The sequence below is a fragment of the Mobula hypostoma genome, chromosome 11, assembly GCF_963921235.1.
Source record: "Mobula hypostoma chromosome 11, sMobHyp1.1, whole genome shotgun sequence".
Lineage (NCBI taxonomy): Eukaryota > Metazoa > Chordata > Chondrichthyes > Myliobatiformes > Myliobatidae > Mobula > Mobula hypostoma.
The window spans coordinates 67,368,340-67,393,663 of NC_086107.1; the positions used below are offsets into that span (position 1 = coordinate 67,368,340).

At 39.7% G+C, this 25,324-nt stretch overlaps 1 protein-coding gene across 6 annotated transcripts in view; it reads right to left on the minus strand.

Moving 5' to 3' along the window:
• Positions 1-25,324, minus strand: part of phf21aa (PHD finger protein 21Aa) — a 406,388-nt gene that overhangs the window by 165,099 nt on the left and 215,965 nt on the right. For all 6 annotated transcript variants that reach the window (XM_063062216.1, XM_063062214.1, XM_063062212.1 and 3 more), the window contains one exon: positions 24,081-24,215. In XM_063062216.1, coding sequence (XP_062918286.1) covers positions 24,081-24,215 — 135 coding nt within the window. The remainder of the gene's footprint in view (positions 1-24,080; positions 24,216-25,324) is intronic.

The following is a 25,324-nucleotide window of genomic DNA, read 5'->3' on the forward strand; positions in this document are numbered from 1 at the left end:
CCTCTCTCTGCAATTGGATCCTCAACTTCCTAACTAGAAGTCCACAATATGATAACATATCCTCTTCGCTGATGATTAACACCAGCGCATCTCAGGAGTGTGCGCTCAGTCCACTGCTCTACTCTCTCTATTCACATGACTGTGTGGCGAGGCATAGCTCAAATACCATCTATAAATTTGCTGATGATACAACCATTGTTGGTAGAATTTCAGGTGGTGACAAGAGGGCGTACAGGAGTGAGATATGCCAACCAGTGGAGAGGTGCCGCAGCAACAACCTGGTACGCAACATCAGTAAGACAAAAGAGCTGATTGTGGACTTCAGGAAGGGTAAGATGAAGGAACACATCCCAATCCTCATAGAGGGATCAGAAGTGGAGAGAGTGAGCAGCTTCAAGTTCCTGGGTGTCAAGATCTCTGAGGACCTAACCTGGTCCCAACACATCAATGTAGTTATAAAGAAAGCATGACAGCAGCTATACTTCAATTGGAGTTTGAAGAGATTTGGCAAGTCAACAAATACACTCAAAAACTTCTATAGTTGTACCGTGGAGAGCATTCTGACAGGCTGCATCACTGTCTGGTATGGAGGGGCTACTGCACAGGACCGAAAGAAGCTGCAGAAGGTTGTAAATTTAGTCAGCTCCATCTTGGGTGTTAGCCTACAAAGTACCCAGGACATCTTCAGGGAGCAGTGTCTCAGAAAGGCAGCGTCCCTTGTTAAGGACCTCCAGTACTCAGGACATGCCCTTTTCTCACTGTTGCCATCGGGTAGGAGGTACAGAAGCCTGAAGCACACACTCAGCGATTCAGGAACAGCTTCTTCCTCTCTGCCATCTGATTCCGAAATGGACATTGTACCTTTGGACACTAGCTCACTTTTAAAAATATATAGTATTTCTGTTTTTGCACGTTTTTTAAAGATCTATTCAATATATGTAATTGATTAACTTGTTTATTTATTAACTATTGTTATTATTTTCTTCTCTGCTAGGTTATGCATTGCATTGAACTGCTGCTGCTAAGTTAACAAATTTCACATCACATGCTGGTGATAATAAACCTGATTAAGTTAACAAATTTCACGTCACATGCTGGTGATAATAAACCTGATTCTAATTCTGATTGTCACCAACTATCAGTGACAAAATCACTGCTTTTTGAACACAGACGCACAACTGATGCAGCACACTGCAGAATCTAATAGCCACATAAGTATATGCTACTGACGTTAGTTAGAAACTGTTCAGCAGGTCTCCTGTACCAATTTAGCAACAGTGTCCCAAATAAACAAAGAGGATCCTGGCTATTTTCTCAATTACTTTTTATTCTTTAAGAGTTGTCTAAAGGCTACCCCGATTAGCCGATGGCCCAATGAACCAGAATCCATTGTTCTTCCAAGATGCCAAAAGATTGCAAAACAACTGCTATATTTTCACTGTAAATACACATACTCTTGTTGCTGAAAGTTGGGAGTTGGTTCAACCATGTGAGGACTTCTTGGTTACAAAGCACTCCAGTGTGTGGTGAAAACTGCTCAGCGGATTATCGGCAGCCAATAGCCCACCATTGAGAACATCTACCACAAACGCTGCCTGGGCAGGGTGAAAAGCATTATCAGGGATGCTTCTCACCCTAACCATGGACATTTTACTCTCCTTCTATCCGGTAGGTGCTACAGGAGCCTCTGCTCCTGCACCAGCAGGCACAGGAACAGCTTCTTCCCTGAGGCTGTGACACTGCTGAACCTCTCATCACAGCGCCAAGCAGTATTGCATCCGTATTGTACTGTCTCAGTACTTATATCTTTGTGTGCTGTAGCACTTTTTTTATTCGCAGTTATTTTGTAAATAACACTATTCTTTGCATTTCTGGTCAGATGCTAAATGCATTTCATTGGCTTTGTATCTGTAATCGGCACAATGACAATAAAGTTGAATCTAATCTAATCTATTTATGCCAATGCATATTCCAATTATGGAGCACAGAAATTGTATACTAACCCCAGAGAATGCACTACCGCTGGGAAATAATAAAACATGACAATATACAGTAATTCATAGCAACAATTTCATTCCACTGGTCACAAAGGGAATAATCAAAACAGCTATGTCATTCATTTTGCACTTTTTTTTTAGAAAAAACACTTCCTTTTTGCTCCACTGATAATAAACTTTGCCCCATCGTCTTACTTTCCAAACGCAATTTGATTTTTATTCATCCTTTCACTTTCTCAATACAATGTTGCTTTCTGTATCCTTAAAGTTAATTTGTCAAGGAGACAATATGCAGAGGAGGTGTGTGTGTATGTGTGGGCAGGGAGGAGAAATATCACTCTGAACAGCAAAAAAAAAGATGATCCACAAATTCTAGACCATGAGAACAACACTTACGCACGCAACAGTTATGAAATTACATCAATGTTCAAAATAAATCTAATCTTAATGCATATGATAGCTTCAACCATGTTTTTTTATTTTAAGGGAAAAAATCTGATCTGAAAAATCACCAACAGCAAGTAGAAACTAATAAAGTCAAAATTTCAATTTCTTGAAGCTAAATAATTCTTCATCTTTACTATCTGCAGATTCACTCATCTGCGTAAATGTTCAAAAAAGTTTTCAAATAGCAATCCAGCTCTTCCAAATTATAAATGAAATATTAGCAGATGTTGCCTGGATTGAAGAGCATGCCTTATGAGAATAGGTTGAGTGAACTTGGCCTATTCTCCTTGGAGCGATGGAGGACAAGAGGTGACCTGATAGAGGTGTATAAGATGATGAGAGGCACTGATTGTGTGGATGGCCAGAGGCTTTTTCCCAGGGCTGAAATGGCTAACGCAAGGGGGCATAGTTTTAAGGTGCTTAGAAGAAGGTACAAGGGGGATGTCAGAGGTAAGTTTTTCTACACAGAGAGTAGTGGGTGTGTGGAATTCACTGCCAGCGACGGTGGTAGAGGCGGATACAATAAGGTCTTTTAAGAGACTCTTAGATAGGAACATGGAGCTTAGAAAAATAGAGAACTATGTGGTAGGGGAATTCGAGGCAGTTTCTAGAGTAGGTTACATGGTTGGCACAACACTGTGGGTCAAAGGGCCTTTAACATGTGGTAGATTTCTATGTTTTATCTGTGTCTTAAATAGTATGTGATCAAAATCATTTTAGATGAAAAATGAAAGCTTTAATGGTGCAGTTAAAATGAACACAAATCAATAAGAAATATTTAATTTTGATAACCCATACAGAATACTTAAAAAAATGTAATTCTTGCAAAATATACCAATATTTTCATGTGAAGAATTCAAATATATAATATGCACCAGATTTGAAGTCAACCCATCTGCAATATTAGTCACTAAAAGTTTATATAAAATTATTCTTTAAGAATATTCTGAAATACAATTTTCATACAATATCACGCACAAATGCTAGTTAATTTTGAATAGAAAACTAGAAATCTCGAAACTGTTACTAATAGATATTTGTATCAAGATGGTGCCAGTGCACAACGCTACAACAGGCGACATCTTCCAGATGATTCACGAAACTATTTCTTTCACTTCTTTTAAGTCTTTTTCTTTTAAGTGTGGTTCTGGTACTGTTGGAGCTTGTGATTTACAGTTTGATGGTGTGTTTTCTGACAGATTGAGTGATCTGGCACTTTGCTATCTCCGAGAAGGTTCTGGAGGCAAGTGGCCATGAGGCCAAGAACCTTAATTGATCCCACGATTGACCACATTTCTCACTGCTTACAGCATCAAGGAAGATTGAAGCACTGAGGAGAGTGGGGAAGGTGAGCGAGTGTTCAGCACCGTCTACCAGCCTCTTGCCTGCTGCTGCCAGAGGAAGGTGTCTGTGTGTGATGGGTCTGCCTTTCTCCCTCTCATTGGCTGCTTCCCAGGGAAAGTCTCTGTGTTCGAATGGTCTCTCTCTTTATCCCTCAGTGCTGTTGCAGGATAGTACCGAAGTTCTGAACTGCAGTTTGATTGGACTCTCTCAATTTCGTGTTTTATATTCTATGTTTCTGCTCGTTCTTTCTTGTTGTCGTTTGTGCAATTAATTTTCTGGCTCGGGGGGGGCGGTGTGGGGGTGAAAGACTTATGTTTTTCTTTGAACAGCCTTCATGATTTCTCTTGGTTTCATGGCCTTCTGTAGGCAAGATGAATCTCAGGGTTGTATACCGCACATGCACTTCGATAATAAATTTATTTGAATCCTTTGAATTTAATAAGACTAACTCAGCAATCTAAAGCTTTAAACCTCTAAATTAACAGTTTATCTCCCAGCATCCACAGTACCTTAAAGAAAAGATATTGTCATTTCATCAGAGCTACTTTTTAGCTGGCCTGGCAGTTAAATGTTTGATCAATTAATATTTGATTTTTCTGTTTGAATTTGGCACCTCTACAACAAATAACGTTGATTTCTGAACAAATACACCACAGCTGTCGTGGAGTTTATGAAGAAAGTAGCAGATGAGTGTTTCCCCACACAATCATTAAGTCTTCCCTAACAAAAAGCCCTGGATGAACCATGAGATCCACATTCTGCTGAGGGCCAGCTCAGTAGGATTCAGGTCTGGCAACCAAGTTTTAAACAAGAGGTCTAGGTATGATCTCTGGAAAGTCACCTCATGTGGAAAGTGGCAATTCAGGACCAAACTTGAATCACCAAAGAATGCTCGACACTGTGGCATGGCTTAAACGCCATCACCTCCTACAAAGTGAAGCCAGATGACATGGGTGACAACAAGGCTTCATTCCCAGATGAACTCAATGCCCTAGGAAACACCAATGCCCTTGTATAGAAAATCCTACAAATAATAGCTAAAGGTTACAGAAATAGGAACAGAATTAGGCCATTTGGCCCATCAAATGCAGCACCACCTCATCATGGCTAATCCATTTCCCTCTCAACCCCATCCCCTTGCCTTCTGCCTGTAACCTTTCACACCCTGACTGATCAAGAACCTATCAACCTCCGCCTTAAATACAATCAATGAACTGGCCTCCACAGCACCCTGATGGCCTAATTCTGTTCCAATTTCTCATGATCTTTACCTGTGATGGACTGGGCCATATCCACTATTATTTGTATGATTTTCTGAGGCAATAAGTTCCACAGATTCACCACCATCTGGCTAAAGAAAATCCTCATCTTCTCTGTTCTAAACGCATGCCCCTCTATTGAGGCTGTGCCCTCTGCTCCTAGACTCCTCCGCCATAAGAAGCATCCTCTCCACATCCACTCTATGTAGGCCTTTCAACTTTCAATGGGTTTCCATGAGATCCCCCTCATTCTTCTAAATTCCAGCAAATAAGAGCCCAAAGTCATCAAGCACTCGTCATTTGATAAGCCTTTCATTCCTGGAATCATTCTTGTGAACCTCTGCTGACCCCAAACTTCACAGTACTCCAAATGAGGGCTTCCCAGTGCCTTATAAAACCTCAGCATTACATCCTTGCTGTGACTTTTTTGTACTCTTGAAATGAATGCTAATATTGCATTTGCCTTCCTCGCCACCAGATCAACTTGCAAATTAATCTTTAGGGATTCCTGCATCAGGACCCCAAAGTCCCTTTACACCGCGGATTTTTGAATTTTCTTTCTGTTTAGAAAATAGTCTGTGCTTTAATTCCTTCTACCAAAGCACATGACCATACACTTGCCGACATTATTCCATTCACCACTTTTTTTGCCCATTCTCCTAATCTGTCCAAGTCTTTCTGCAGCATCCCTACTTTAACAATACCTGCACCTCCACCTATCTTTGTATCATCCGCAAACCAAGCCACAAAGCCATCAATTACTTTATCCAAATCATACAACGTAAAAAGTGGTCCCAACAATGATCCCTGTGAAACACCACAAGTCACAGGCAGGCAATCAGAAAAGGCTCCTTTTATTCCCATGCTTTGCTACCTGTCAATCAACTGATGTTCTATACATGCAAATACATTTCCTGTAATATATCTTGTTAAGCAGATATGGTGTTATATCTATACTTTGATAATATATTTACTTTGAACTTTGAACCAACCCAGCTAAAATGGCCGAGTCTCAATACCCAAGGAAATAGCAATGTAAAAAGGATGCCTCCAGGAATGAAAGGGTTACCGTATGAGGAACGTCTGGCAGCTCCTGGCCTGTATTCCCTTGAGTTCAGGAGAATGAGGGGGGAATCTCATAGAAACATTCCAAATGTTAAAAGGCAAAGTTATTTCCCATGGTAGGGGAGTCCAGGACAAGAGGGCACAACTTCAGGATTGAAGGACATCCATTTAGAACAGAGATATGGAGAAATTACTTTAGTCAGAGGGTGGTAAATCTGTGGAATTTGTTGCCACAGCTGTGAAGGCCAAGTCATTGGGTGCACTTAAGACAGAGATAGATAGCTTCTTGATTAGGCAGGGCATTAAAGGGTGTGGGGAGAAGGCAGGGTAGTGGGAATGACTGGAAGAACTGGATCAGCCCATGATTGAATGGCAGAGCAGACTCAATGGGCAGAATGGCCTAATTCCGTTCCTATATCTATGGTCTTAACAATTAATTCAGTATTTTATCTATACCTATTCCAAAGCTATTTCATCCTTAATCAGACATTTTAATTTCCAAATCAAATTAAATATATTAGCATTTTATTTGAGCTCTATGGGAATGCCCACATTCATATAAATGAAGCATCTTTCAAAATTCCTTCAATTTTGCCAAGATCCAGGTGGGTTGAAAAACCAAAAATATAGCACCAAATTCAACATAGGAGTAAGTGAACAAGAAAGAATGTTAAGGCAATTAGCCTAACACCTGCTAATGGAAAACTGCTTGAATAGTAACATGATATTCAGAAAATCAGAGTGCAAATAAGCAAATACAAGTTTAATATAAAGAAAATCGTGTCAGATTTATTAGTTTTGTGAAAATGAAACTAGAGGGGGAAAAAAGAACCAGTAGGTTAAGTGTAATTAGATTTACAAAAAAAAAAGCATTTGCTAAAGGATCACACAGAAGATTACTGTATGATGGAGGAGTTCATGGCACTGGGGAGAGGACTGGCTAACCAAAGCTGGGGGCAAAAAAAAAATTATTTCCAGCTGAGCAAGCTTTAACTCTTGAGATGCTTGTAACACAGCTACTGTACTTGCTAAGTATATTAAGGAAAAAGGGATGATGTGAAAGGCAGCCAGATTTCTGGATGATGCAAAGGCATGAGGGTAGAAAACATGTATCGTGAAGAGCATTCTAGCTGTCTGCATCACCATCCGGTATTGGGAGACTATTGCATAGGATTGACATAAGCTGCAGAGAGTTGTAAACTTAGGTCAGCTCCATCATGAGTACAAGCTTCTGTAGTATCCAGGCATCTTCAAGGAGCGATGCCTCAAAAAGGCAGCATCTATCATTAAGGACCTCCATCACCCAGGACATGCCCTTTTCTCATTACTACCATCAGGGAGGAGGTACAGGAACCTCAAGGCACACACTCAGTGATTCAGGAACAGCTTCTTCCCCTCTGCCATCTGATTCTGAATGGACATTAAACCCATGAATCCTACCTCACTACCTTATTTTTGGTCTACTTATTTAACTATTTAACATGTATACTTACATATTCACGTTTTTCCCCTCTATTATTATGTACTGCATTGTACTGCTGCTACAAAGACAACAAATTTCACAACATTTGCCAGAATATTAAACCTGATTCTGATTCAGGAAGCAGAACAGAATCCGCAAAACAAGTTACATGAGTGACCAACTTTCTGGAAGATGGAATAATAATTGGGAATTATGCAGTAATCCATTTTGGCAAAAACGAAAATGGAGATTATTACTGAGAAAGGCCATAGAATTCTATTGTGCAGAGGGATCAAGGTGTCATGTACTTGTATATAGCAAGCAGCTAGGAAGCCATTTGAAGAGTTGGTATTTATTGCAAAGGTGATGGAGCACAGAAGTAGGAAACCAGCCTCAACCTCTCACTGATACAGATGTCCCCTCCTCCTTCAAAAAGGCATCAATCATACCAGTGCCCAAGAAGTGCAGGGTGAGCTACCTCAAAGACTAATCTCACCCATTAGTGATTACATCTACTATGAAGTACTTTGAGAGTTTGATCATAGCTAGAATTAATTCCTACCTAAATAAGGACCTGGACCCCCTTCATTTTGCCTACCACAATAAGTTTACAGTGGAAGCAGACTCACTGGTTCTCTACTCAGCCTAGGGCCTCCTAGACAACAGCAATACATGTTGTTCATTGATTTCAGCTCAGCATTTAATACCATCATCAGCTTAGTACTAATCAACAAGCTTCAACATCTGGGCCTCTGTATCTCGCTCTGCAACTGGATCACTGACTTCCTTATCAGGAGATGACGGTCAATGTGGATTAGTAACAACTTTTCCTCCTCACTAACAATTAACACAGATGTACCTCAAGGGTCTGTGTTTAGCCCCTGCTCTATTTCTCTCTATGCATGACTGTATGACAAAACACAGCTCCAAAGCCATCTCTAAATTCGCTGATGAGACCATTGTTCTTGGCAGAATCTCAGATGGTGACAAGGTAGTATCTTGGAATGAGTTACATCAGCTGGTTGAGTGGTGTTGTAACAAAAATCTTGCACTGAACAGCAAGACCAAGAAATTGATTGTGGTCATCAGGAATGGCAAGTCGGAAGAACACACACCATTCCTCATTGAGGGATCAGCAGTGGAAAGAGTGAACAGCTTCAAATTCCTGTGCACCAATACCTCAGAGGATCTATCCTAAGCTCAAAGTGCAAGGTAAAAGACACAGTTATACGACAGTGAAAAAAAATGTCAAAGAGGAGATCTAACAGGAGGATCGAAATACAAAGGAAAATATTTGTGGATGCTGGAAATCTAAAATTAAAAAGTAGAGAAGCCCTGCTGTTCAACTTAGGAATGCGAGTCAGCCAATCGGGATTGCAGGAAAGAATCTTCTGAAGGACAGTAATCTGGTTAGGGGGCCTTCGGTGAGAGCTGCAGAGTGGAACAGAAGGGAAGATGCTGCAGAATGCCATTGGAAGGAAAGACCCCATGCTTTGAGCTGATGATTGGCTCCAAGCAGGAAGGGCCAATAATCCTGAGAAAAAGCCAGTTTATTCGAGTTGCACTTTGAGGGAAGTTCGGAATGTGGTGTGTGCTTTTACGCAGACTGTGGGTCCAGTGCGTGAGTAAGACGACTCCAGTATGAGCTTCAAAAGCCTTGTACACATTGCACTGGTTTAACTGCAATAGGCCTTTTTAGCTTCTTTTCTTTTTCCTTCTAACTATCTGATCCTATCAGCTTTCACCCGCTGTGCAGCCCTTCAAACCCCTCCCATCCACGCACTTATCCAAATTTCTTTTAAATGTTGAAATTGAACCCACATCTACCACTTCCTCCATGCATCTAAACACCTGCTTCACAAACTTAAGTAGTACCACAGTTTAGAATGGTATACTTTGTACCCATCCCAATGGAAACTACAAACCCCATTTCCAGAAAAGTTGGGATATTTTCCAAAATGCAATAAACAAAAATCTGTGATATGTTAATTCACGTGAACCTTTATTTAACTGACAAAAGTACAAAGAAAAGATTTTCAATATTTTTGCTGACCAACTTAATTGTATTTTGTAAATATACACAAATTTAGAATTTGATGGCTGCAACACACTCAACAAAAGTTGGGACAGAGTCAAAATAAGATTGAAAAGTGCACAGAATATTCAAGTAACACCGGTTTGGAAGACTCTACATTATGCAAGCTAATTGGTAGCAGGTGAGGTATCATGACTGGGTTTAAAAGTAGCGTCCATCAAAGGCTCAGTCTTTGCAAGCAAGAATGGGTCGTGGCTCACCCCTTTGTGCCAAAATTCGTGAGAGAATTGTTAGTCAGGTCAAAAGGAACATTTCTCAACGCAAGATTGCAGAGAATTTAGGTCTTTCAACATCTACAGTACATAATATTGTGAAAAGATTCAGAGAATTCAGAGACATCTCAGTGCGTAAAGGGCAAGGTGGGAAACCACTGTTGAATGCGCGTGATCTTCGCCCCCTCAGGCGGCACTGCCTAAGAAACCGTCATGCTACTGTGACAGTTATAGCCACCTGGGCTCGGGAGTACTTCGGAAAACCATTGTCACTCAACACAGTCCGTTGCTGCAACCAGAAATGCAACTTGAAACTGTATTATGCAAAGAGGAAGCCATACATCAACTCTATGCAGAAATGCCGGCGAGTTCTCTGGGCCCGAGCTCATCTCAGATGGACTGAAAGACTGTGGAACCGTGTGCTGTGGTCAGATGAGTCCACATTTCAGCTAGTTTTCGGAAAAAATGGGCGCCGAGTTCTCCGTGCCAAAGCTGAAAACGACCATCCAGATTGTTATCAGCGAAAGGTGCAAAAGCCAGCATCTGTGATGGTATGGGGGGTGCATCAGTGCCCATAGCATGGGTGAGTTGAATGTATGTGAAGGTACCATTGACTCTGAGGCGTATATTAGGATCTTAGAGAGACATATGTTGCCATCAAGGCAACGTCTCTTCCCAGGACGTCCATGCTTATTTCAGCAGGACAATGCCAGACTGCATTCTGCACGGGCTACAACAGCATGGCTTTGTAGAGTGCGTGTGCTTAACTGGCCTGCTGCCAGACCAGATCTATCTCCTATTGAAAATGTATGGTGCATCATGAAGAGGAGAATCAGACAACGAAGGCCACTGACTGTTGACTAGCTGAAGTCTTATATCAAGCAAGAATGGACAAAATTTCCAATTGCAAATCTATTATAATTAGTATCCTCAGTTCTAAAACGATTAAAAAGTGTTATTAAAAGGAAAGGTGATGTAACACAATGGTAAACATGCCTCTGTCCCAACTTTTGTTGAGTGTGTTGCAGCCATTAAATTCTAAATTTGTGTATATTTACAAAATACAATTAAGTTGGTCAGTAAAACTATTGAAAATCTTTTCTTTGCACTTTTGTCAGTTAAATAAAGGTTCATGTGAATTAACATATCACAGATTTTTGTTTTTATTGCATTTTGGAAAATATCCCAACTTTTCTGGAAATGAGGTTTGTACTTTACATGATTACCACCTTTGACTAAAATCTATGTGGGTCTCTTTGATTTAGAATTCCTCCCTACTCAAGTTATTGAATTATTATTCAAATCACATCTTTGTTTTGCATCTTCTGCTTGTTCCTTTCTTGGTTTCCTCATGGTATTTCTCTTGTGCAATCTATACAAATGGTAGCACTTCTGGTGAAGAGGATAGTCACATCCATTCTGGGGCAGCTTACTCACCCTTGGTCCCCACCGGACTCTCAGTTCTCACCTGTGGTTCACCTGCATGCAACAGCAGCCACGCTCTGGCACACTGCTTTGACAGGCGTGTTAAACTAGGTTACGGTAGAGAGTGGGCCTCATACCCCGTTGAAGTAGGGACAATCCTGTCCTAGCATGTGAAGTCAGTTCTGATGGACTTGGCAGATGAGATCAACAACGAGTCCAACGGCCAAGAAGGCAGTTCTGCTACCCTTCGTGGAGAGCAAATGGCATGATAAGGCACAGAAGTCAGAGATTCCAGTTTGTGACGATAAATTATACCACTGGACCCAGACTTCCAAGGTCGGGAGTGGAACTGCCCCGGTGCACCCGCTTTTCCACTTTAAAAACTCTCCCACAGAGGTTTCATTGTCAACGTCGGATACAACTGACAACCAACAAGCTGATTGTTAAGATGATTGTTGATATCTTCAGATTTTTGTAATTCCTAGGCTGAAATAGTGAAATAGTTTAATCTTCACTCCCAGCTGTTTCTGGCATCTCCAACCCTAAATGCTTGAAACCACAGTGAGCAAAACAGTTATGAATTCTTGTCAACTATCAGTGACAAAAATCACCGCTTTCTGAAACAAACACATGTAAATAATGCTCTTTAAAAACTGTTCGCTCTAAGTTCGTTATAGTGTCTAATGGCCACACAAGTTCACATGACTGACACTAGTTAGAAACAAACTGTTCAGCAACAGTCTCTTGTTCCAATTAAGAAGCAATATTCCAAATAAATGAAGGGAATCCTGACTATTTTCTTAATTAGTTTTGTCAAGAGCGGTCCCAAATAAACAGCTGCCCCAATTAAACCGATGGACTAATGAACCAGAATCCACATACACGCATGCATCCTTTCAGATGAACAGCAATAACAAAATAAAGAGAAACTTTGAAGTCCTTACAAAATCTAAGAGTTTCAAAATCTTGATTGTGTGCAAGTAACATCAACAAAATTTAACTTTCCTGAGAAGTTAGAAACAGTCATTAAGAATGGGATATATAGTAAACCTCGGATTGATTTACAAGTATGGAGGTTGGAGACAGTGGAAAGTACAAAAATGGGCTGCTGTCAAATGCCAAGGCTCCAGGATCAGCTCCTTCTGCAAGAGATGTTCTAGTTCTTGATAATCACAGAAGTGATGAAAATGCCATGAATTTGATGGAAATTTCATCTGTAGAATACTGGGTGCACAATAAGGTATGCCTCTCCAAGTCAACCTAAGCCTGTATGCGATACAAGCTGGTTAATGAGATCCTGGTACACATCAAGTAGACTCCTGTGCATTAAGAATGGCGGAATTTTAAAGAGGTATAACAAAATAATGAGGTGCTTGAAAAGAAAAGATCTACAAATATGGGAATATGGGTGACAAACATACACATAACCAAAGTGATCAATAAATATATACCATCCAGAAGCGCATCCTGATATTTCCCTGGAGATCAAGAAAAAACTGATCAACATCGTTATTAGATATGATTTTTGCAATCATTTAAGAAGCCCTAAACTAAGAAATGTAATGCATCTCAAATAGCAGAATTAATAGCTATTAATTGCTATTAAAAAAACACTTATAGGTCAGTTGAAAAGCACATCTCCTGCTTTGCTAGGAGATTAATGCTGGACATACTTCAATTTTTCATACGCAGAAACAATTACCTCATCTTCCTTAAGATCAAATTAAATAAATTAACTCTGCATGTTAAGTGAAGTTGAATAATGCATACAATTATGATCTTTATATGCATACTGGACTACAAAGCAACTACACAAAACAAATGTATCACTTCCCGCTCATCATTATGCCATTTCTGGTGAGAGGAGAAAGCAGTGCTTATTAAGAGTCTCTGTCCTCTGCCATCTAGCTTTAGATCTGCCAAGTTCAATTTCACCCAGGAACTTTCCAATTGTTTCTTCCAAACATTTAATCTTGCAACGTTGCTAATTTTCAGACTAACATTCCTAACTGGGATTAAAAGTAAATATTTTCCAATAATTGGCTGAGAAATGCAATGAAATAAAGCAGAAACAACATACCTAAGCTACTGCTGATTCAACTGCTCCAAATCAGCACGTATCTTCCCCAGTTGCAACATCAGCTTAAGAATGAAAAGATTTCTGCTATTATGCCAGGGCAGAAACATTTAAAAAAAAATACAAGGGAACAGAGGTTTTCACGTGATACCCAGCAAAAAGCAATTAACTATAATTTGTAAATTTATACCTTCAAACAATAGCAGTGATTTATTATACTGACACTACTTTTTATCAGGGTACAAGCTTAGTCATACATTCTGAAGCTGAAAATGTTAAAGCATGTGCAGGAAGACATGTTCAGGATCAGGAATCTAAGCGATTACAAGCAAACCAGGGAAAATCTACTAAGGAATCTAACATCTCCTTGCTGATAGTCAGCACAAGTATATAGTACCTCAAGGACGCATGCATAGTTCACTGATCTACTCCCTCTATCTACACTCATAATTGTGTGGCTAGGCATAGTTCAAATGCTATCAATAAATTCATCCTGCAAACTACTGTCATTGACAGAATATCAGATGGCAACAAGGCAGTGTACAGGAGTGAAAGAGATCAGGTGTTTGAATAGTGTTGCAACAACGTCGTACTAAACATCAGAAAGACCAAGGAATTGATTGTTGAGTTCAGGAACAAGAAGATGGGAGAACACACACCATTCCTTAACGAGAGGACAGCAGTGGAAAGGGTGAGCAACTTCACGTTCTTGGACATCAACATTTCAGAGGATCTATCTTGGGCCCAAATCATTCATGCAATCATGAAGAAGGCATGTCAATGGCTATAATTCATTTGGAGTTTGAGAAGATTTGGTATGCCACTAAAGCCTAATTTCTACACATGTACCATGGAGAGCATTCTGACTGGTTGCATCACTGACTAGTATGGGGGCTCCAATGTGTAGGATCCAAAAGAGGCTTCAGAGGGTTGTGGACTCAGTTAGCTCCATTGTGGGCACAACCCTCCCCACCAGAGGACATCTTTAAATGGCTGCATGCATTATTAAGGACCTTCACCATACAGGATATTCCCACTTCTCGTCACTACCATCAGGGAAGAGGTTCAGGAGCCTGAAGACCCAAACTCAACATTTTAGGAATAGCTTCTTCTCCTCACAAGGGACAGTGTGCCCTCTTGTCCTTACCTACCACCCTCACAAGTCTCCATATCCAGCACATCATTCTCTTTAGCTTCTGCTATCCACAACAGGATCCTACCACTAAGCACATCTTCCTCTCCCCCAATCTCTGCTTTCTGTAGGGATCGCTCTTTACATGACTTCCCTTGTTCACTCATCCCTACCCACTTATCTCCCTACTGGCATTTTTCTCTGTAAACAGAACATGCTACATCCCATTCACACCACCTCCCTCACTACTATTCAGGGCTCCAAACAGTCCTTCCAGGTGAGGCAATATTCTACCTGCAAGTCCCTTGGGGTCATCAATTATATCCAGTAGTCCAAGTGGGGCCTCCTGTACTTTGGATACCTGCTCTGTAGAGGACCTTTGCCTTGTCCCTCATAAAAGGCAGGATTTTCCAGTGGGCACCGATTTCAACTCAACTTCTCATTCCAACATGTCGGTCCATGGCCTCCTCTACTGCTCACCTGGTTTCACCTATCACCTGCCAGTTCGTATTCCCTCCCTCCCCACTCCCCCTTCTTTTTCTGGCTTCTGCTCCTTACTTTCCAGTCCTGAAGATCTCAAACTGAAATGTTGACTGTTCCCCTCCATAGACTCCAAGTTGCTGAATTGTTCCAGCATTTTGTATGTGTTCTTCCACTCTGCCATATTTCTGACTAGTCCATGAACACTACCTTGTTAGTCCATTGTTGCACTATTTATTTTTTGTAACGTAATAATTTTGTCTTTCACTGCAGTGATGCACAATACAAATTTCACAACATATGCCAGTGATAATAAATGTGATTCTGATACCCTATTATGAACAACTTGCAGCACATTAAGGAATACATTGGTTTAATATTTTTAAAGATTAACATGAATTTTATTAAGGCACATGACCAATGTCAATTTTGGAATAAAACAAAAGGTTCCCATTATCTATAAACACTAGTACTTGACAAGAATCAACAAGAAAAATAGGCTCTCCATCCAATTCAAGACAGGGATAGGATCATTATTAATCATAATAAACTGGGCATTTAGGCTTTGTAACACCCCTAGCTTAATCCCTCATTATCCTTTCCAGAATGGCACTTGTTATGCTCACTCACTTCAACCATACAAGCCAGATACTGATAACGTTAGTTACACAGGATACAAATGCCAAAGATTATAAATGACTTAATTTTGCTCAGATTGTTAACAATATCCAGTTCATGTGTTTATTAAAAATGCAGAGAATTATGATTAGACATTTTATAATTAGTAAAAAACCAGCAAGTCAACATCACTTCCAATCCAACCAGGATCCCTAACTTCAAAAGATTTATTATAAACTAAGTTTTAATCATTAAAACAATAACAATTGTCCACTGAATGTTTTCATGGTTAATGAAGATTGCAGCAATATTTCTGAGAAAGCACATTTATTATGGGAAGCCTTTATCATCAACATTCACATATGCATATCTGTTATAAGATCATGTGCACTTCCAACTTCACTGCTTAGCTTGTTGAGACTTAGTGAATATCCTGCAAAAAAGTAAACTTTCAGAAATATTTTGTATCTACAAAGAGGAGAATTTGAACAGATTTCCTTCACAGCAGAATGTTTTACTGCATATTGATAAATACCAGTTAAAAACTGTTTAAGGTTAGCAAATAATTTCAACTTTCTGAAGCTACAAACTTCATGACTAAGTTTAGAAAACACCTAGCAGATGACACCCTACAAGTGAAAATCACAAACTCTGATTCTGGACACCTGAAACAAAAACAGAAAATGTTGCAAGAACAAGTACGCACGCCATTTGGTCCATCGTCTGCTCCGCCATTCAATAAGCGATTTTCTTTACAATCCATTATCCAGACTTCTCCCTATAATTCTTAAACCGCCTTAACAATTAAGAACCTATCATCTCAACCTTAAGTACACTCAATGACTTGGCCTCCACAGCCCTCTTTTAGCAACAAATTCCACAGCAAACTCTCAGATTTTCAGAATCAGAATCAGGTTTATTATCACCGGCATGTGACGTGAAATTTGTTAACTTAGCAGCAGCAGTTCAATGCAATGCATAATCTAGCAGAGAGAAAATAACATAATAATAAATTAACAAGTAAATCAATTACATATATTGAATAGATTAAAAGAAACAGGCAAAAACAGAAATACTGTATATTTAAAAAAAAGTGAGGTTTAATGTCCATTTAGGAATCGGATTCTCAGTATTTACTTACAGAAATCCAATGTCAAATCCAGTGCTGAATTTCTGGCACAGCAATGATAAGCAACTTAATTCTAAAGTTCAAAGGTCACCATAAAACACTGAGATTCACTTTCTTGTGGGCAATCACAGAAGATACAAGAAACACAAGAGAATCAATGAAAGACAGCATCCAACAGAACAAACAACCAATGTGCATAAGACAACAAGCTGCTAATACAAAAAGAAAAAAAATAACAAATAAACAAGCTATAAATATCAAGAACATGAGGTGAATATTCCTTGAAAGAGACTCCATAAGTTGTGGGAACAGTTCAGTGATGGGGCGAGTAAAGTTCTCCCCAGTTGTTAAAGAGCCTGATGTTGAGGGGTAATAAGTGTTCCTGAACCTGGTGGTGTGGGTCCTGAGGCTCCTGCACCTTCCTCCCAATGGCAACAATGAGAAGACAGCATGGTCCAGATGGTGAGGGTGGAGCAGCAAATAACAAAAGTGGATGAAACTGCCACAGAACAGGATTTCAGGAGATGCCTGTTCAACTTCCAACTTTAAATCCTTTGAAAACCACAAAGGTTCACTTATGATCAAAGTATACATCTCTGAGATTCTTCTTCCCCAAATAGCCATGAAACTAAGATTTTAAAAAAAGAACAGCAATATGATCATCAACCCCCAAATCCCACTCCCCCACACAAAAAAAAACTAACAAAAATGGAACAGGAACATTAACCCTCAAATCCTCCTCCACCGCACAAAAAAATGAGAAAGTTCAGATGAAAAGCACAGAATATCAAAAACTGTAAGACTGATAAAAAGTCTAGTGCAAGACTACATCCATATTCAAAATGCAGAAAAAGCTCAGTAACATGCTCCAGGCACAGTGGCAGGCCACAAAGTCTCCCTTCTAGCAGCAGAGTGGTCCCACCAGCAATCAAAAGTCAGGCAGCCAGTGCTCACTTTCTGCATTCGATGTTTCAATCTCCTTCGTCAATTTAATCAGCAAATAATGGAAGCTTTAATCGGCCAAATGAAGTCAAACATGGGCTTGTGCCCCCTGCTACCTTCTTGCCTCAAGGCCTGTACTCACTGCCTCCTGGAATCCTCTCGGAGGACCACCCAAACAATCTCCAAACTGCACATCATAGGCTCCAACAGTTCAAGAAACTTATTCAAGCGAAAAACAGAGATAAAAGACGTAAGTGAAATAAATAGTTTTCATGGTCTACCCAGAAGATGCTGACTGTGGGAGTGTTGTACACAGATGCCACCTTGACCAAAAAGAAGACACGGGTGAATCACGGCGATATGTTGCAACCAGCTTACAAAGCTTCTAAAGAGGCTTCTTCCGAACTACTCTCACCGCAATCTGTAGCCTGTAATTTCCCTTTATGTAATGTACTTTTGAATGGAATTAATGAACTAGGATTTCACAATCTTCTGAAGGACTTGGAGGTACGGCACCATTAAGCAGATGAAGGTACATCGCCACAGCCAAAAGAGGAAGGAAGGTAGGACTCCAAGCCAGGGTAAAATGATGAAACATGAAACTTCCTCTATGCAGCATTTTGATAGCAAATGTACAGTCACTGGAGAACAAGATATGGGACCTAAGGGTAAGATTGCTGTAATGGAGGGAATTCAGGGATTGCTGCATTTTTTGCTTCACAGAGACATAGCTCACTCCGGACACACTAGATATGTTGGTAAGACCTGAGAGATTCTCGTTACATAGCATTGGATTGATGATTCAGCAAAGGCAAAAGGTGAAGGTCTGCGTTTCATGATAAACTCTTTGTGATGTTCCGATAGAGCAGTCCTGTCGCGCACTTGTTCCCTCAACCTGGAACATTGAATGATTAAGTGCCGACCATCCTACTTACTATGGGAGTTCTGCTCTGGGATCCTGACCACAACTGACATACCGCCAAAGGCAAATGTTAAACAGGGACTTGAAGTATTGAGTGTCGTGATCAGCAAACAAAAAATAGCCTACCCGGACACCTTTCAAATCATTGATGGGGATTACCATTACAGTCAGGCCTGTTTCAAAAAATCTCTCCCAATTATCATCAGCATATTACCTGCAACACTAAGGGTCCCAACACATTTGACCATTGCTACACTACAATTAGGAAAGCATACAGTTCCATGCCTAGACCGCACTTCGGGAAATCTGCTCAATTGGCTGTCCTGCTCCTACCTGCATACAGACAGAGGCTAAAGAGCAAGGCTTCTGAAGTAAGGACAACAAAGAGGTGGTTGCATGATGCAGAGGAACACCTACTGGATTGTTTCAAGTTGGTGGACCAGGCCATGTTCAAGGATTCAGAGGATTTGAACTAATACACTATGGATGTCACAGACTTCATTTAAAAAAAAACAGTTGTAGATGAGTGCGTCCCCACAAAATCATTCAGTCTTCCTCAACCTGAAGCCCTGGATGAACCATAAGATCTACAACCTGTTGAGGGCTAGATCAGTGACATTCAGGTCTGGCAAACAAGTAAAGTACAAGAAGCTCATGTACGACCTCTAGAAAGCCATCTTAAGTGTGAAGTGGAAACTCTGGACCAAACTTGAACTCACTGAAGGATGCTCAACAACTATGGCAGGGCTTGAATGGTAACACCTTCTACAAAGTAAAACCTAGCGACATAGATGACAAGACTTTACTTCCAGACAAGCTCAATGCCTTTTATGCTCACTTTGACCATCAAAACATGGAGGCACCTTAATGAACTCACAGCCCGTGTTGACCCTGTGAATTCAGTCTCTCAGGCTGACATGAAAGTATCCTGCAGAAGGGAGAGGCCAATGTGAGAGCCTCCTTTACAAGGGCGAGCCCATGGAAAGCATCTGGCCCAGAAGGGGTACCTGGCTAAGTACTAAAGACCCTGTGCTGATCACCTGCCTGGAGTGTTCACCAATATCTTTAATCTCTTGCTTCAGCAGTCTGAGGTACCCCACCTGCTTCAAGCAGTCAACAATTACACTAGTGACAAAGAAGAACGTGGTAACCTACCACAATGACTATCATCCAGTAGCACTTACACCAACTGTGATGAAGTGCTTTGAGAGGTCAGTGATGAAACATATCAACTCTGGCCTGAAAAGCATCTTGGATCCGCTCCAACATGTGCCATTTCATTGGCTCTTCACTCAACTCTGAAACATCTGGATAGTGAAGGTGCACACATCAGAATGCTTTTCATTGACTACAGCTCAGTACTCAAAACTTATCATCACCTCAAGACGAATCAATAGGCTTGGAGACCTTGGCCTCAATACCTCCTTGAGCAACTGGATCTGCAGTTTCCTCACTTGCACACCCCAGACAGTTTGGATTGACAACAACAGTTCCACAAAATCTATCAGCATAGGTGCACCACAAGGCAGTGTACATAGCCCCTGCTCTACTCGCTTTATACTTACGACTGTGAGGATAAATACAGCTCCAATGCCATACTTAAGTTTGCTGACAACACCACTGTCGTTGGCTGAATCAAATGTGGCGACGAAACAGCATACTAGAGGGATATTGAAAATCTGACTGAGCAGTGCCACAACGACCACTCACTCAATGTCAGCAAGAACAAGGAGCTGATTATTGACTTCAGGAGGAGGAAGCCGGAAGTCCATGAACCAGTCCTTGGGGGGGATCAGAGGTGGAGAGGTTTAGCAACTTTAAATTCCTTGGTGTTATCATTTCAGAGGATCTGTCCTGGGCTCAGCATGCAAGTGGCATTACGAAGAAAGCAAGGCAGCTAAGTTTGCAAAGATTCAACACGACAACGAAAACTTTGACAAACTGCTATAAATGTGTGAGGGAGAGTATATCAACTGGCTGCATCATGGCCTGGTATAGAAATACCAATGTCCTTGAACAGAAAATCCGACAAAAAGTAGTGGATACAGCCCAGTCCATCACGGGAAAAGACCTCCCCACCATTGAGCACATCTACATGGAGTGCTGTCACAGGAAAGAAGTATCCATCATTGAGGACCACCACAACCCATGCCATTTTCTCTTCTCACTGCTACCACCAGGAAGGAAGTACAGGGGCCTCAGGGCCCACGCACCCAGGATCAGGAACAGTTATTACCCCTCAACATCAGGCTCCCGAACCAGAGGGAATAATATCACTGAACGGTTCCCACAACATATGGACTCAGTTTCAAATATTCTTCATCTCAAGTTCTCAATATTTATTGCTTATTTTTACATCATTATATATTCTTTCATCTTTCTTTTTGTATTTCCACAGTTTGCTGTCTTTTGCACATTGGTTGTTTGTCTGTCCTGCTGGATGTGGTCTTTCATTGATTCTATTGTGGGTTTCTTATATTTACTGTGAAAAACTGCAAGAAAATAAATCTCAGGGTGATATATGGCGACATACATGCACTTTGCTAATAAATTTATTTTGAACTTTGAATGGGGTTGCAAGGCAATAAATAAATGAAATTTATTTTATTACAGAAACATAATATACTGGAAATACTCAGCAGGCCAAGCAGCATCTGTGGAAAGATAATGGAATTAACAATTCTGGTCAAAGATTCTTTGTCAAAACTACAAACTCCTGTGCGACTTGCTGAGTGTTCCCATCATTTTTTACAATATCATTTGCAGTATCCATGCATAGAAAAATTTAGTTTGAAAAGATGCAAATTTGTTGTCAAGATCAAGCATGAGCATTTCCTCCCTTAAAGCGGATAAGAATAAAACAGTAAAGTAACTTAGTAAACTCCAGGGAAATCACAGGCCAGACAAAAATCTCTGGATGTTGAAGCTCAAACCAAGGTAGAGAGAGCCTCTGCTTCCTTGGATGTTTGCGCAGACTCAGCATGTCATCTAAAACTGACTAATTTCTATAAATGTGCAGTGGAGCATAGCCCAGCTGGTTGCATCACAGCCCAGTATGGAAACACCAATGCGAATGAAAGAATACTTTACTTCATTGTCACCAAACAATTGGTACTAGAACATACAATCATCACAGCGATATTTGATTCTGCGCTTCACACTCCCTGGATTACAAATATTAAAGATATTAAAAATAGTTAAAATTAGTAAATATTAAAATTTTAAATTATAAATCATAAATAGAAGATAGAAAAATGGGAAGTAAGGTAGTGCAAAAAAAAAACTGAGAGGCAGGTCCGGATATTTGGGAGGGTATGGCCCAGATCTGGGTCAGGATTTGTTCAGCAGTCTTATCACAGTTGGAAAGAAGCTGTTCCCAAATCTGGCTGTAGTGGATACAGCCCAAACTCTTCCTACTATTGAGCATATCTACAAGGAGAAACGCCACAGGAAAACAACATCCATCAAAAACTGCCACCATCTCTTCTCGCTGCTGCCATCAAGAAGGAAACACAAGAGCCTAAGGTCCCACAGCACCAGGTTCAGGAACAGCCACTACCCTTCAACCATCAGGCTCCTGAAACAGTGTGAACAACCTCAACTCTCAAATGATTCCACAACCTTTGAACTCACTATCAAGGACTCTAGAGCTCATGTTGTAAGCATTATTTATTCACTTTTTTTTGTATTTGCATAGTTTGTCTGTCTTTGCAAATTGACTGTTGTCAGCCTTTGTGTTGTTTTTCATTGATTACATTGTAATACTTTGTTCTACTGTGAATACCTGCAAGAAAATGAATCTCAAAATATAAGGTGAAATATAGTACTTTGATAACAAATTTATTTTGAACTTCCAAGCCTTTTGAATGACATTTGATATCACTGTGCTCACCATTAATTTCATCTAAATACATTTTAAATTGATGGCTGTTGACTACTTATCATTTTCTGAAGTTAACAAGATTCAGTTCTTTCTTACTCAAATTTGTCTCATATCATGGTACAAGGATCATCATTTCTCTTGATCATTTGAAAATTGCTTGAGATATGTGGTAATTCCTTATACCCCCCACTGATATGTCATTTTTCTACATGTCATTTAGCTCTTCCCTTCCCCAATCTAAACATTCAAGTTTATTTTCAACATGTCCATGTCCATTTGTGAAGAGATGGCCGTCAGATTAATTCTTCATGAACTTAAAACTCATTTGTCTCAGTAACATTCTGTTCTCTGAACTGGAATCTGAGTGCTGCGTGCTCTTAGGGAAAAATACTAAATACTTTTGCCACATGTTTCAGTTAATGTCAAAATTAATTTCTACATCTGAATTGTCACTGAACAGCTACATGATTGAAAACAACTATTTTTTTTAATGAACACTGAGAGCTTCAGTAGGACACAATTTACTGCATCCAATTAACAAGGAGCCTTTCACAATACTTCCTCTGATGAACAGTCCAGATACCTTTGTATCTTGGCCTTTCAAAGTAATTTTGCAACTTACAACACAAATGTTTTCCAATTCCTTTTCACCTTATGAAAGAGATTTTTCAAGGTAGATAACCATCAGCTCATGTTTGTAATTTATTTGGCTAACCCAGCTGACCTCTTAATTCATAAAACCACAATGTTCAGTACTGAAATGTCACTTCTAGTTGAATCCTTCCAGCACTTCAATTTTCTCCAGGCAAATTAAAATTATATTCAAATTGTTATTCAGAGTATTTTATTTCAGTCTTGCACAACCTACTTTGAAAGAAATGCACTTGGAAGGCCTTGACAGTAGCACAGAACATAGCTGGAATGAAAGAAACTTGTGTGCTACATATGGCCTTTGGGACATACATTACGATATATGTAAAAACACTTAAATCCACAAATAAATCTGCATTAGCTAATTCATTCCCAGAAGTTTACACATAGAAATCCAAAAAGATTCTGGCCAATCAAGTCAGTCACACAAACAAGAGTGAATAATACGTTTGTAAAAGGGTTCTGTTCCTGTTACCTACCAGTTCAGTAATCTGACGATTAATTCAAAAAAGCAGTTATATTCATACAAGTTTCCACCCTCCAAAGAACAGAATTCCAATTTGCATTCAAGACAATATCCCAAACATCTCACAATTTTCAAATTCAAATTAATATATGAACATACAGATACATTTTGCTCACAATCACAAAGACAGCTGTGAAAGGTTTAAGTGTAAATGTGCTCATATTAAATTTGAAGATGAACTTAAAATTTGTGCATTTCACATACCCATCACTTAAAAAGCAATTACAAGGATTACTAATCCACAAGAACACTGGTTTTGCTTTCAATGTACTGAAACAAGTTGCAAGCTCATTAGACAGCTTCACATGATGAAAATGTATTACGAGATCAAGTTATAAGATAAAAAATCATTGGTGCAGACTTGATAGATAGAATAGCTTACTTTTGTGTTGTAATTTGCTACAATTTTGTTACCTGTGGGCTGCTCAGCTGTGGTACATTCTGTTGTTGCTGTTGTGTCTGCATCTGTGGCTGTTGCATTGGCAATTTGCCTTCATGGTGGTCCTGTTTCACCATCAAATCTTTCCTCAGCTGTTCAACGACTTTTTTCTGAAAAATTATAAAACAAATGCTAGATTTAAGATGAAATTCAGAAATGTACTGCACATTGTTTATGCTAGTTTATTTTGTTGTTATTACAGTTCTTAGTGAATATTGCACATTAGGCACAGTGGTACACACACTCAAAACTACTGAAGTTTCATGCATAAATGGTCTGTACAAGAAAGCACAACATGGGGAAAAATGTCAATACTTTTCACTTTCACCAAAGAATAGAATAATTGGATAAAAGGCTTTTATATTAGTATTATCAATATTCTATTATGTACTCCCCAAATCTCCACTCTATTAGTTTTCCTACCTACAAAGAACATCAGGAAATGTATTTCTTTAAATCCTGAATTAACATCCAGCAATGCAGAAAATATTATATTACAGCTAGTGATTTTTAAAGGTTTGTAGTGACATGAGAGATGAGGTTGAAGAAAGATTTTAAAGAAAGACAAGTCAACAGCCAGGGGGACAGGTCAAATGTAGGCTATTCCAGACTGGGGAGCTACAGTGAAGGGAATGTACAAGGTTACATAAGAATTAAAGTTAAAAGGCAAATAGAGTGGGATAAAACACTATTGAACACAAAAAAATTAGATTAAAACACAAGAATTAGATTTTAAAATCTGAGGTGTTGAAGACCTGCAATCAATGTGGGCTAATTGGACAAGGTCATGGATGAACTCAATAGTGAAAATTTGGGTAAAGACAGTTGAACTCTAGATGACTTAACTTTATGAAGGTTATGATACCAGCCAAGAGTTACCTTCTATTTACTATAATAAAACAGACCATGGAAACCATATAAATGCTCTGCAAAAGCATTTTCATGCCTTGCTACATCTAATCCTATTATTTACTGTCATGTTTACCTAATTTAGAGTCATAGAGAGATACAGCGCAGAAACAAGCCCTTCAGTCTATCAAGTCTGTGCTGACCATCAACCACCTATTTACTCTAATCCTATATTAATCCCATTTTTAATCTCTCCACATCTATATCATCTCACCAGGAAATACAAGAGACTGCCGATGTTGGAATCCCTGATGGAGATGGTGGTCAAGACCCTTCATCTGGACTGCACATTACATGCAGGGATCCACTT